Source organism: Nerophis lumbriciformis, linkage group LG27 (assembly GCF_033978685.3).
Source record: "Nerophis lumbriciformis linkage group LG27, RoL_Nlum_v2.1, whole genome shotgun sequence".
Classification (NCBI taxonomy): Eukaryota; Metazoa; Chordata; class Actinopteri; order Syngnathiformes; family Syngnathidae; genus Nerophis; species Nerophis lumbriciformis.
The window spans coordinates 15558566-15572500 of record NC_084574.2 but is presented as its reverse complement, the minus strand read 5'-3'; the positions used below and the strand labels follow the sequence as shown (position 1 = coordinate 15572500).

Below are 13935 nucleotides of genomic sequence, written 5' to 3'. Positions count from 1 at the left end.
TTTGAATTTGGAACGGTTTGAATCGGGTGAAAAATGTGGAAGGCCAAAATCTGGAGAAGAAGAAGAATAAAAAAACATATGTGAATGCTTTGGAACATTCACACAATATGTTAAATAATAATAAATAAATGCATTTTGGTGTAGTGGTCTAGTATATTCACTATTTTATTTAAGGACTTAATTGCAATAAGAAACATATGTTTAATGTACCCTAAGATTTTTTGTTAAAATAAAGCCAATAATGCAATTTATTATTTAGAAAAGTACCGATATGTATCGAAATAATTTTACTACCGGTACCAAAATATTGGTATGCTTACAACACTACTTTAAAGTGAGTCAAACTTTCAATTCTATAGTTTTGTACATCGACTGTTACAATATCATTCAAATTGTCATTAAGTTTGCACCTTCCTGTTAATGACTTACACCACAATGCCAAAACGCCCTTGCAAGAAAGGAAGTTTGTTGTCAATGGCCAATATTTTTGCTCTCCTCTGAAAGAATGACAGCACGATGGCAATCAGCACCTGGAAGACAAAAGAAAACAAACGTGACCATGGCACTGCTGCACATGCTGCCTTCACATTACAGCTGCATATTAAATATAGGAAAAAGTGTTTATGCGGACTGACTTTTTGGGCCTGATCTACTAAAGCATGGGTGTCAAACTCGTTTTCATTAAGGGCCACGTTGCAGTAACGGCTGCCGTCAGAGGGCCGCTTGAAACAGCGAACAATATATGAATTTGCTCCATGCATCTGTACCATGTAAAAAAAAAAAATCTGTCGATTTTACAGTAAAAATTGGAAAGTCACCAGAATTTTACCCTAAAATATGTAATTTTTTAAATTTTTTTACAACAAATGGAAAAATAGGACGTCCGACAGACGCTTGCACTAACTGCGAGGGTGCGCTGCAATGTTCAAGCCATAGGAAAATGCATATTGCGAGACATTTTTTTCAAATCGGAGATATGTTAAATATATGTTTCCTATATGATAAAACGAACACAATAAAATAAAATAAAAAAACGCCAATAAACACCAAAATGCATCAGTTGAATTTACTTTAGTCAGCCACATAAATCACGCAGCAGCTTTAAAATGATAAAAGGATATTGCTGAATAGACGATTTGTATATATATTTTTTAATTTCCTGCAGTCCAGATATTTTGACGCAAGGTTTGTCAAACGATGAAAATATTTAATCGCGATTGTGGAGGGGGGCGTGGCCTGCGCGCCTGCCGCGGAACGGGGTGTGCCAGGACCGGCCTCAAAGACAGCGACAGGTGAGTCGATGGCCCAGGTGGGCCTTGTTATCTAATCGCCTGTCGCCTTTATTAGCAGCAGCCGGGATGAGACACACGTGGTTGGAGTTGGAGTGGGAGCCAGAGAGAGAGAGAGAGAGACACACAAACTCAGAAAAATAAATTTTGCTGGAAAGCAAAAGGCTTGCACGATTTATGAAAAAAAAAACAGTGTTGTACCCTGAAATCCGGGCTCTCGTGGCAGTGTGTGGTGGTCCGAGGAACCCACTAGAGGGCAACCTCTACAGCGATTAATTGCATTTTGTTCATAGTCAACTCAAAATTAATCGTAATTAATCACAGAATGATAAAATGTTTTCATCTTTAATAAGTGTACCGTAGACAGATGATTTTAAAGTTTTTAATACCATGACTGGACAATTAATTTGCTTTAATGACATGTTTTTAAACATTATGATTTTTAAAACTGCTCAACACAAACAATATATAAAGTTAAAGTACCAATGATTGTAACACACACACTAGGTGTGGCGAAATTATTCTCTGCATTTGACCCATCACCCTTAATCACCCCCTGGGAGCTGAGGGGAGCAGTGGGCAGCAGCATAAACATGCTTTTAAAGAGAATTAAAAAAAAAAATACCTGCAGCGCGTTAGTGTCTTGCCAGAGTTTATATTTTGTAGGAATAGATCATTTGTATTCCTGCTTTAGGAGCAATTGCATTGAAAGGAGAGGAGCTACACTTCCATATTTAGATACCAGTTTCACGCATTAGTAACACAAAATGTGGATTATTACCATCATTCTTTGATTTTCAAAAGATGTTAGGTGATATTTTTTCGACCTAAATAAATGTTCATTCATATTTCTGCACGACAATGTTTTAACCTTCTCTACCTACTAATTAATACAATATAATATTCAGCCTGTTAAACATTCTGTAATTGCGGACTATCAATCAGAACAGGTTATGAAAGAATGTACCATAGCGACGTTAATATTGTGTAGTGAACTGTAATCAGATGACAGTGGCAGGCATGCCCGCAGTACTAAACTTACCGTATTTTTCGGACTACAAGTCGCAGTTTTTTTCATAGTTTGGCCGGGGGTGCGACTTATACTCAGGAGCGACTTATGTGTGAAATTATTAACACATTACCGTAAAATATCAAATAATATTATTTCGCTCATTCACGTAAGAGACTAGACGTATAAGATTTCATGGGATTTAGCGATTAGGAGTGACAGATTGTTTGGTAAACGTATAGCATGTTCTTATTTGAATGACTCTTACCATAATATGTTACGCTAACATACCAGGCACGTTCTCAGTTGGTTATTTATGCCTCATATAACGTACACTTATTCAGCCTGTTGTTCACTATTCTTTATTCATTTGAAATTGCCTTTCAAATGTCTATTCTTGGTGTTGGATTTGATCAAATACATTTCCCCCAAAAATGCGACTTATACTCCAGTGCGACTTATATATGTTTTTTTCCTTCTTTATCATGCATTTCCGGCCGGTGCGACTTATACTCCGGAGCGACTTATACTCCGAAAAATACGGTACTCTCAGTGGGAGCGAAGAAGAAGACGAGTTTGTTCAAAGACAATCTTCCTTCTTCATATCGCCACTGCCATTACGATACACTTAATTTCAATATGCCAGAAAACATTTATTTAGGTAGAAATATCAAAGAATAACAGAATAGCATGATCGTATTTGTAAGACGATTTTTTTGTTGCTTTGTTGGTTACTACGTATGTGAGGCGTAGCGCTATTATTGTGAAGCCACCAAACGGACATGTGTGACTTGAACTGTTTTAACGAAAATCCCAGATAAAATTGACTCAACTGTAGAGTAAACACGGACGTGAAGCTCCTCCTCTCTATAAGCGGCAATGCACGCCAGCAGCGTTCGCTCCAATGATGTCGTCCATACTTGCCAACCCTCCCGGATTTTACGGGAGACTCCCGAAATTCAGCGCCTCTCCCGAAAACTTACCGGGACAAATTTTCTCCCGAAATTCAGGCGGAGCTGGAGACCACGCCACCCCTCTAGCGCCATGCGGACCTGAGTGACGTGTCGACAGCGGCCAGCCTGTTCTCACGTCTGCTTTCCCACAATATAAACGGCGTGCCTGCCCAATCACGTTATAACTGTAGAATGATCGAGGGCGAGTTCTTGGTTTCTTATGTGGGTTTATTGTTAGGCAGTTTCATTAACGTCCTCCCAGCGCGGTAACAACACACAACAACAGCAGTCACGTTTTCGTCTACCGTAAAGCAGTTCGTCTGCCGTAAACAGCAATGTTGTGACACTCTTAAACGGGACAATACTGCCATCTACTGTACATGCATATGTGACAATAACATCTAGGGCTTTTAGAGAGTGCAGTGCACAACTGCTATACTATATATATATATATATATATATATATATATATATATAACCACGCCCCCAACCACGCCCCTGACCACGGCCCCCGACCACGCCCCCCTCGAAATCGGAGGTCTCAAGGTTGGCAAGTATGATGTCGTCTCACAGCAATTGAAGGTAAAATTGTCTCGTCATGTCCGGAGAGTTCTGCTAGCTATTTCCGAGCTCGTGGCTCCACAGTAACTGGAAGCCATTACACATTTCCCCAAGCTACGGAACGGGCCGAAGGTCAAATCGCAAATTTAGAAAATTAGCCATTAAAGGAAGTTATAATTAACACGTTATTATCATGTTAACTTTGACAGCCATTGTTGACACAAACACACCATCGTCTGCGATCGTCTTCTTTGTTTTTTTACAGTAATTGACTGTAACTGCATAGCTGTGATTTTACAGTTGATTACAATAACGTTACAATATACTATAAATTCACAATTGTAATTCTACAGCAGTGGTTCTTAACCTGGGTTCGATCGAACCCTAGTGGTTCGGTGAGTCGGGCTCAGGGGTTCGGCGGAGGTCGAGACACGCCCGACTCATCGTGTAAATAAAAACTTCTCCCTATCGGGCGTATTACGGATACGGCAACAGCAGAAGTCACACTGACTTGCAGGTGTGTAATTTGTTGTGAGTTTATGCACTGTGTTGGTTTTGTTCTTTGAACAAGGTGATGCTCATGCACGGTTCATTTTGTACACCAGTAAAAAAAAAACACTAACATTTTAGTATGGGGAACATATTCACCATTAATTAGTTGCTTATTAACATGCAATTTAGTAACATATTGGCTCCAAACTAGTCATTATTAAGTACTTATTAATGCCTTATTCAACATGGCCTTATTATAACTCTAACCCTGACCCTAACCTTAACCAAATAACTCTAAATTAAGTCTTTATTACTTAAAATATGTTCCCTTAGTGTCCAAATAACTCTAAATGAAGTCTTTATTACTTAAAATATGTTCCCCTAGTGTCCAAATAACTCTAAATTAAGTCTTTGTTACTTAGAATATGTTCCCCTCGTGTCCAAATAACTCTAAATTAAGTCTTTGTTACTTACAATATGTTCCCTTAGTGTCCAAATAACTCTAAATTAAGTCTTTGTTACTTACAATATGTTCCCTTAGTGTCCAAATAACTCTAAATTAAGTCTTTGTTACTTACAATATGTTCCCTTAGTGTCCAAATAACTTTAAATTAAGTCTCTATTACTTAAAATATGTTCCCTTAGTGTCCAAATAACTCTAAATTAAGTCTCGGTTACTTAGAATATGTTCCCTTAGTGTCCAAATAACTCTAAATTAAGTCTTTGTTACTTAGAATATGTTCCCTTAGTGTCCAAATAACTTTAAATTAAGTCTTTATTACTTAAAATATGTTCCCTTAGTGTCCAAATAACTCTAAATTAAGTCTTTGTTACTTACAACATGTTCCCTTAGTGTCCAAATAACTCTAAATTAAGTCTTTGTTACTTAGAATATGTTCCCCTAGTGTCCAAATAACTCTAAATTAAGTCTTTGTTACTTAAAATATGTTCCCCTAGTGTCCAAATAACTCTAAATTAAGTCTTTGTTACTTACAATATGTTCCCTTAGTGTCCAAATAACTCTAAATTAAGTCTTTGTTACTTACAATATGTTCCCTTAGTGTCCAAATAACTTTAAATTAAGTCTCTATTACTTAAAATATGTTCCCTTAGTGTCCAAATAACTCTAAATTAAGTCTCGGTTACTTAGAATATGTTCCCTTAGTGTCCAAATAACTCTAAATTAAGTCTTTGTTACTTAGAATATGTTCCCTTAGTGTCCAAATAACTTTAAATTAAGTCTTTATTACTTAAAATATGTTCCCTTAGTGTCCAAATAACTCTAAATTAAGTCTTTGTTACTTACAACATGTTCCCTTAGTGTCCAAATAACTCTAAATTAAGTCTTTGTTACTTAGAATATGTTCCCCTAGTGTCCAAATAACTCTAAATTAAGTCTTTGTTACTTAAAATATGTTCCCCTAGTGTCCAAATAACTCTAAATTAAGTCTTACTTAGAATATGTTCCCCTAGTGTCCAAATAACTCTAAATTAAGTCTTTGTTACTTAGAATACGTTCCCCTAGTGTCTAAATAACTCTAAATTAAGTCTTACTTAGAATATGTTCCCCTAGTGTCCAAATAACTCTAAATTAAGTCTTTGTTACTTAGAATATGTTCCCCTAGTGTCCAAATAACTCTAAATTAAGTCTTTGTTACTTAGAATATGTTCCCCATACTAAAGTGTTACCAAAAACATATAATTTTGTCTTGAATTTGAAAAAACAAACAAACAAACAAAAAAAAAAAAAAATATATATATATATTTTTTTTTTTTCCACTATAGAAGGGTTCGGTGAATGCGCATATGAAACTGGTGGGGTTCGGTACCTCCAACAAGGTTAAGAACCACTGTTCTACAGTTAATTACAATAAGGTTAAAACTATATATTGTTACATTACAGCTGAGGTTTTACAGTTAATTACAGTATTTAAATGCAGAATTACAGTGTAATAGGTAAACACAGTGTGATGTCAACACGTTAAACCCACATGCGTGCATTATCCGCAATTAGTAAGATTTTGATATAGGGTGAAATTAAAAAAGCTTGGTTTCTTCTTAATCTTTTTCGGATATGATGAACTGTGCAAATGGAATTTTCTTTAGTATATGCCTAAAGCGAATAAACCATGACCACAGAGGACTTACAGCTGGGATAAGCGTAAGATGCAGAAAGAGGTCAATCGAGATTCCATTTTGACAGTCCAGAACAATGGCTTCCCTAGAAAAATTGGAAAAAAAATCAAACACGTGTCATTGCATAGTGCACACACACACGTACCCACGCCTTTCAGTCTAACTTGCAGAATCTAATGAGTGTCATTACACACCGAGCCATACCCAATAATCTCGTTTGACGAAGATAGTATTGCTTTGTTTTGATTGACAAGATCACCCGACTATATGTTTGTTATTCTACTTGCAGGTTGCCGTGGTGTATCGTTTAAATTAAGCAAAATTACAAGAAAATGTTTGTAAGATGCATTGTAAACAGACACAGAAATAAATGTAATTATGGCAAAAGTACTTACACATGCTCCACTTGATCCGTCATTATAGTTAAACCCTCTCTCGTGGGTTTAAAAATAAACCTTTTTCGTTTTCACCGTGCTTCCAATGGACAGATTTCACTTCTGTATTTCCTGGTTAAAAGCATGTGACTCGAACATTTGACCTTTCACCGTTGAATGCAACATCCTTTCGTTCGCTTCTCACCACACACACACACACACACACACACACACGCACAACGCACATTATTGACAATTCTGTTACTCAGTAGAAGAAGTGTAAACATTGAGTTTTTCATTTGCAAACAACTGAGCGGTCATTCACCACCTGCTTTCAGGTCATCATAACATAAATAATATTAGGTTTGTACTTTGCTTTTTGGGGAAAAACATCAATAACAGAATCAACCGTTATGTCTGAATGCTTTATTTGATGATTTCCACTGTTAAGATGCCCAGGTCAGCACGGTCCATCCTTGACAATCAAAATGTTCTCCATTGTCTTTCTGTAGAGAGAAAACACAAAACACATTTCAACTTTGCTTGAATTCTTTATGTATGGCATAAAGTAGTGGTCCCCAACTACCGGTCCGTGGATCAATTGGTACCGGGCCGCACAGGAAATTAAAAGAAAAAAAAAAAAAGGATTTATTTTTTTATTTATGAAATCAACATAAAAAACACAAAATACACTTACAATTAATGCACCAACCCAAAAAACCTCCCTCCCCCATTTACACCCATTCGCACAAAAGGGTTGTGTTATGTCTGTGTAATCATGTTTTGTCTTAGTCATGTTTTGTTTAGTTATTGGACTTTTTTGTTTCTGGCTTTTCACTCCCTTGTCTTGTTTCCATGATTACCCATTAGTTTCACCTGTTCCACCTTTGGACTCATTGTGCACTCTTGTTTGTCACCATAGCAACCCATTAGTTTTCACCTGTCACGTCACGCACCTGTTTCACGTTTTGAGTCACGCACCTGTTTTCGTTAATCATGTCTGTAGTATTTAAGTTCATTGTTTTTCAGTTTGTCTTGCTGGAGACATCCCCACATTTATGCTCTGCACATTTCTGACTCTTTTTTCATGTCCATCGTTCACGCTGCTCCTTTTTGTCCATGCCAAGTAAGTTTTGTTTATTATTGCCACAGTTAGTGTTTTTTGTTGTTCATAGTTTTTGCCTTTGTGCAAGTGTTTGGTTTCATAGTTTGTTCTCCGCCATTGTGCGCGCCTTTTGTTTACTTCCTTGTTTTGTATTTATAGTGTTTAAATAAAAATGTACCTTCATTCCAGTCTCGCCCGAGCCAACTTTCCGTTGCCTTCGAGAAAAACTAAACCCCAGGACCAAGTCATGACAGGTTGTTTCTTTCTGTTATTAATATTCTGGTTCCTACATTATATATCAAAATAGATCAATACAGTCTGCAGGGATACAGTCCGTAAGCACACATGATTGTATTTTTTTATGACAAAAAACCTACCTTTCCGACTTATACAGTCGGAAAGGCCCAACAACGTCTTTTTTTTTGTTGAGGAAACTAAAATGCGCAAACATTCCGCAGAAATCAAAGGTCAACTTTTACAACTGTGCCACCAGCAGTGTCCTCACTTACGGATTTTTAGTGTGGTTTGCTAGCTGCACTAAAGCGAACCAACAGGCCCTCTAGCGAGTGGTTAAAGCGGCGGGGAAAATTACAAGGACGATACTCCCGGAGATGAGTGCCATGTACACAACTCGCCGCCTAAAGCGAGTACACAACATCCTGAAGGACAGATACCACCCAGCACATGGCCTCTTCAACCTGTTACCCTCTGGAAGGAGGTATAGATCTATTCGCGCCAGGACCACCAGAATGTCTCACAGTCTGTATCCCCAGGCTGTGAGACTGCTAAATGAACAGCCAGCCCCTTTGCTGCCCCGGACCATCTTATTACCTCACTCTTCACCACCTCAATAATTGTGCTCTGGACATTGCATTGCTGCAACATCAACGTAACACCCATCAGACATCAAACTGTTCCCACCCCCACGTCCCTCTTATCGCGATCTTCCTGACAATGCTAAAATGCTAAAATGTAAACTATTGTCAAGCTGCACATCAATGCAGAGTCTATGCCGCTGGACAAAGCTCAAACAAAATCTTGTTGTTCATGTATGACTTAAGTGGTATTATGACAATGCCGATGATTGCCAGATTTATTTTCCCATGGCACAAACTAACACGGTTCAACGTCTTATTGACTGCCTGCACGACATCAAAGTCTGGCTTTCAACTAACTTCCTGAGCCTAAATGAAGATAAAACAGAAGTTATGTTGTTCGGTCCAAGTCGCTCTCCCTCCCCCAACGTTGACCTCGGCACTCTGACCCCGTATCTCAGCGACTCTGTCACAAACCTGGGGGTAAAGTTTGACTCAGATTTTAAATTCGAAAAACAAATCAGCAGCGTCGTTCAAAAAAGCTTTTATCAATTACGCCAAATAGCGAAAGTGAAACCGCTTCTATCAAGACATGATCTTGAGAAATTAATCCACGCCTTTATCTCGACTCGTCTTGATTATTGTAATGCCCTGTATGTAGGCATTAGCCAGGCCTCCCTCGCCCGCCTGCAGCTCGTGCAGAACTCTGCTGCTCGTCTGCTAACACAGACCCGCAGACGTGAGCACATCACCCCTATTTTAGCGTCCCTTCACTGGCTCCCTGTGCGTTACCGAATCAATTTTAAACTCCTTTTATTTGTTTTTAAATGTCTAAACAACCTCGCGCCAACCTATCTCTCCGACCTCCTTCAGCCTTACTGCCCCACCCGATCCTTAAGATCAGCCGATCAGCTGCTGTTGACGGTCCCTGACACAAGGCTGAAGCTTAGAGGTGACAGAGCTTTCGCCGTTGCTGCTCCCAAGCTCTGGAACGACCTACCCCTGAGTGTTAGACAAGCCTCCTGTCTTCCTGTTTTTAAATCTCTCTTAAAAACATACTTTTATTCCATGGCTTTTAACACTGAGTGATATCCATCCTGCAATGGCGCCCCATAATACACCTGCTGTGATCCTGTTTTTATGTTTTTATGTTTTTATTAATTCTATTTTAATTATTTATTTTTTTATCGTGTTCGGTTTGTGTTGTGTTGTGTTTGCTCGGTACTCGTTTTATCTTTTAACCTGTTCATTGTACAGCACTTTGGCTACCCCTGTGGTAAATTTTAAATGTGCTTTATAAATAAAGTTGATTTGATTTGAATGACAATAAAGGAATTGATTGATTGATTGATGACAAAAAAAAATAAAAATAAAAAATAAAAAAATACCATCGGCCTACCCCCCCACGCAGTTACAAAAAGGTTGTAAATGTATAACATAGATTATTTATTATCTTGGTAAAATCTACTACCTAAGATGAAATGACGATGAGGGTGAAATTTTAAGTAACAAAAATACACTGCAGTAATGTAAACACAGAATTTCCTCAAAATACAAAAAAAGTAAAAAAAAAAGTTTGAACGCCCACATAAAACCTCGCAAAATCCTATAATCATGTTGCAATAATTATCTAGTGATCAGAACTGACCTTGGTCAAGAGTTCATAACAGGGACCGCGGATTTTGAAAAGTGTCCACAAAGTTGCAATTATAACCCTTTTTGGTCTAAAAAAAACTCGCCAGAAAGTGATGGTTGTGTGTGTGTGTGTGTGTGTGTGTGTGTGTGTGTGTGTATACTCACTGTCTTTTCCCACAGAGCATACACTCGTTGCCGTGTGTGAAACCATCACTCCCGCACACAGGCATATAGATCATGGCGCACATCACAGGTCCTTTTATAGCCGAACAGATTGGCTACCAGAAAACAAGAAAAATATTACAATAAATTGAAAAAAGAGAAATATTTGAATGCTCAATAAACTAATATCGTTTTAAGATGTCATTGCAATGTTAATGTACATCGGTTTTAATGAAATTATCATTGTGGGAAGTGGTGTCTCTAATATTTTGTCCCTTATTCTGAACCAAAATAAAATCATCCCTTGTTTATCGTTAATTGGGTTCCAGACAGGACAGTGCTAAATTAATTGAAGTAGGAATCAATTGTAAATCAAATATTTTTATAGCCAAAGCATAAAAAAACTGTTTAGACTTAGACAAACTTTATTGATCCACAAGGAAAATTGTTCCACTCAGTAGCTCAGTTACAAAGGATGGAAAGGGTAAGGATGGAAATGATAATGCATGTATGAAGTAGACTAAAAATTTATTATATGAGCAATATAAAATGTGTAAAATTTACATATTATATATATATATATACTGATATTATATTTAGGGCCTTCTATATATATGTTTTTCAACATTATGAGAGCCATCTAGACATTAATTACAAGTCTTTAGTCACCTTTACACTCTTTTAATCCAATATAGTAATGCCGCCTAAGGCTGAGCCAATCAGTGGCTACGATACTGAACAGTGTGCGCTCATCTACTGGATGTATGTATTAGGGAGAATGGCTTTTTTGCCGATATCCGACATTCCGATATTGTCCAACTCTTAATTACCGATACCGATATCAACCGATACCGATATATACAGTTGTGGAATTAACTCATTATTATGCCTAATTTGGACAACCAGGTATGGTGAAGATAAGGTCCTTTTTAAAATAAATAAATAAATAAAACAAGATAAATAAATTAAAAACATTTTCTTGAATATTAAAGAAAGTAAAGCAATATAAAAACAGTTACATAGAAACTAGTGATTAAAGAAAATGAGTAAAAATAACTGTTAAAGGTTAGTACTATTAGTGGACCAGCAGCACGCACAATCATGTGTGCTTACGGACTGTATCCCTTGCAGACTGTATTGATATATATTGCAACCCCAAAAGGGACAAGCGGTAGAAAATGGATGGATGGATGTAGGAACCAGAATATTAATAACAGAAAGAAACAACCCTTTGTGTGAATGAGTGTAAATGGGAGAGGGAGGTTTTTTGGGTTGGTGCACTAATTGTAAGTGTATCTTGTGTTTTTTGTGTTGATTTAATAAAAAACAAAAAACAAAAAAAAACGATACCGATAATTTCCGATATTACATTTTAAAGCATTTGTCTTTATCGGCAGGCCGATATTATCGGACATCGCTAATATATATATACACACACATATATATATATATATACACATACATACATATATATATATACACATGTGTGTGTGTGTGTGTATGTATGTGTATATATATATATATATATATATATATATATATATATATATATATATATATACATATATATACACATATAAATATATATATATATATATACACATGTGTGTGTATGTATGTGTATATATATATATATATATATACACATACATATACACACACACACATACATATATATATATATATATATATATATATATATATATATGTGTGTGTATGTATATATATATATGTGTGTGTATGTATGTGTATATATATATATATATATATGTGTATGTATGTGTATATATACACACATACATACATACATACATACGTGTGTATGTATGTGTGTATATATATATATATATATGTGTGTATGTATGTGTATGTATATATATATATATATATATATATATGTGTATATATACACACACATACATACATACATACATACATACATATGTGTGTATGTATGTATGTATGTATATATAATATATATATATATATATATATATATATATACATACATATACACACACACACTCTGGGCAGCTTAATGATTTTTTCTTCTTTTTTTTTACAGAAATATGCTTCTTTTTTTTTTTACTACAATAAAAGTCACGTCACCTCTCTCCCGTTTCGCGGGTCCTTTGTATCTGTAAAAGCAGAAGTTATTATGAAACTCAAGGTCACTGAACTTTCAATTTTTGTCAATTTCAAACCAACAGTACATTTATCATAAGGACTCAAGTTTAACAAAATACCATTTTTTAATAAAAGCTATGTATTATGTGTACCTGCAGCCACACAGACGAGCAGAAGTCCCAACAGAAGAATTTTCCCAGTCATGATGGCAATAAGTCACGCTGACACTGACCGTCTCAGTGTTGTGTTTATAAAGGCAACACAATGGGCGTGCATGTGAACACTGGAGGTGAATGTGGACAAACAAAAACACCCACCCACATTTTTTTTGTGAAGTTAATACACTTTTTAGTAAGAATGTTGAATCCGTCCACATCTTCTCGCAATTTGCACACAAAATAAAAATACATAACAGGTGAAAAAATCCAAGTCAAGAGTTGTGTCTTCTTGCCCAGTTGTGCATCTGGGCCTTCGTGTTACTCCTTTTTTCTGCCTAAGTTAAATCAAGATGGATCACATTGAATACCATTGCTTTATAAGCACAACAATATACTGACAGGTCCCAAAACCAAAGTTATTTCTTTATTTACAAACATTTAGAGCCATGAATCGGTCAATTGTGGGTTAAAAAAAAAAGAAAAAAAAAAGACTTGTTTTCGCTGTGCTTCCAATGGACGTGGGTCGTGGGACCCTTGGGAGAAGTGGAAGACCGTGTGCCAGGCTATTCTGATTGGATTGAGCGTTGCTCTAGTCCAGGGGTCACCAACGCGGTGCCCGCGGGCACCAGGTCGCCCGTAAGGACCAGATGAGTAGCCCGCTGGCCTGTTCTAAAAATAGCTCAAATAGCAGCACTTACCAGTGAGCTGCCTCTATTTTTTTTTTTTATTGTATTTATTTACTAGCAAGCTGGTCTCGCTTTGCTCGACATTTTTAATTCTAAGAGAGATAAAACTCAAATAGAATTTGAAAATCCAAGAAAATATTTTAAAGACTTGGTCTTCACTTGTTTAAATAAATTCATTAATTTTTTTTCTTTGCTTCTTATAACTTTCAGAAAGACAATTTTAGAGAAAAAAATACAACCTTAAAAATTATTTTAGGATTTTTAAACACTTTTACTCCTCTCTGAGCTGCCACCTTAACGTGGTAGAGGAGTTTGCGTGTCCCAATGATCCTAGGAGCTATGTTGTCCGGGGGCTTCTATGCCCCCTGGTAGGGTCTCCCAAGGCAAACTGGTCCTAGGTGAGGAATCAGACAAAGAGCAGCTCGAAGATCTC

At 36.7% G+C, this 13935-nt stretch overlaps 2 protein-coding genes across 3 annotated transcripts in view; both read right to left on the bottom strand.

The window, feature by feature from the left end:
• Nucleotides 1-6979, bottom strand: part of stra6l (STRA6-like) — a 46333-nt gene extending 39354 nt beyond the window's left edge. For both annotated transcript variants that reach the window (XM_061922808.2, XM_061922809.2), the window contains exons 1-3: nt 6836-6979; nt 6453-6525; nt 430-530 (exon numbers count right to left, since the gene is read on the bottom strand). In XM_061922808.2, coding sequence (XP_061778792.2) covers nt 430-530; nt 6453-6525; nt 6836-6858 — 197 coding nt within the window. In that variant the 5' untranslated portion in view covers nt 6859-6979. The remainder of the gene's footprint in view (nt 1-429; nt 531-6452; nt 6526-6835) is intronic.
• Nucleotides 6980-7225: 246 nt separating this feature from the next.
• On the bottom strand, nt 7226-12924 carry LOC133570121 (serine protease inhibitor Kazal-type 1-like). The gene is made up of 4 exons (XM_061922810.2): nt 12811-12924; nt 12641-12669; nt 10535-10647; nt 7226-7320 (listed from the first exon to the last, which is right to left on the bottom strand). Exons 1-4 carry the CDS (start codon nt 12860-12862, stop codon nt 7275-7277), a joined length of 240 nt encoding a protein of 79 aa, XP_061778794.1. The 5' UTR covers nt 12863-12924; the 3' UTR covers nt 7226-7274.
• Between the last annotated feature and the right edge of the window lie 1011 nt (nt 12925-13935).

What these genes read in the sequence shown, in the direction of transcription:
- LOC133570121 (XM_061922810.2), bottom strand. Translation starts at nt 12,862, where the DNA reads ATGACTGGGAAAATTCTTCTGTTGGGACTTCTGCTCGTCTGTGTGGCT. An exon ending in ACCCGCGAAACGGGAGAGAG is followed by an intron (nt 10,648 to 12,640) that starts GTGACGTGACTT and finishes GTTTTCTGGTAG; the next exon opens with CCAATCTGTTCGGCTATAAA. An exon ending in ATGCTCTGTGGGAAAAGACA is followed by an intron (nt 7,321 to 10,534) that starts GTGAGTATACAC and finishes TTCTCTCTACAG; the next exon opens with AAAGACAATGGAGAACATTT.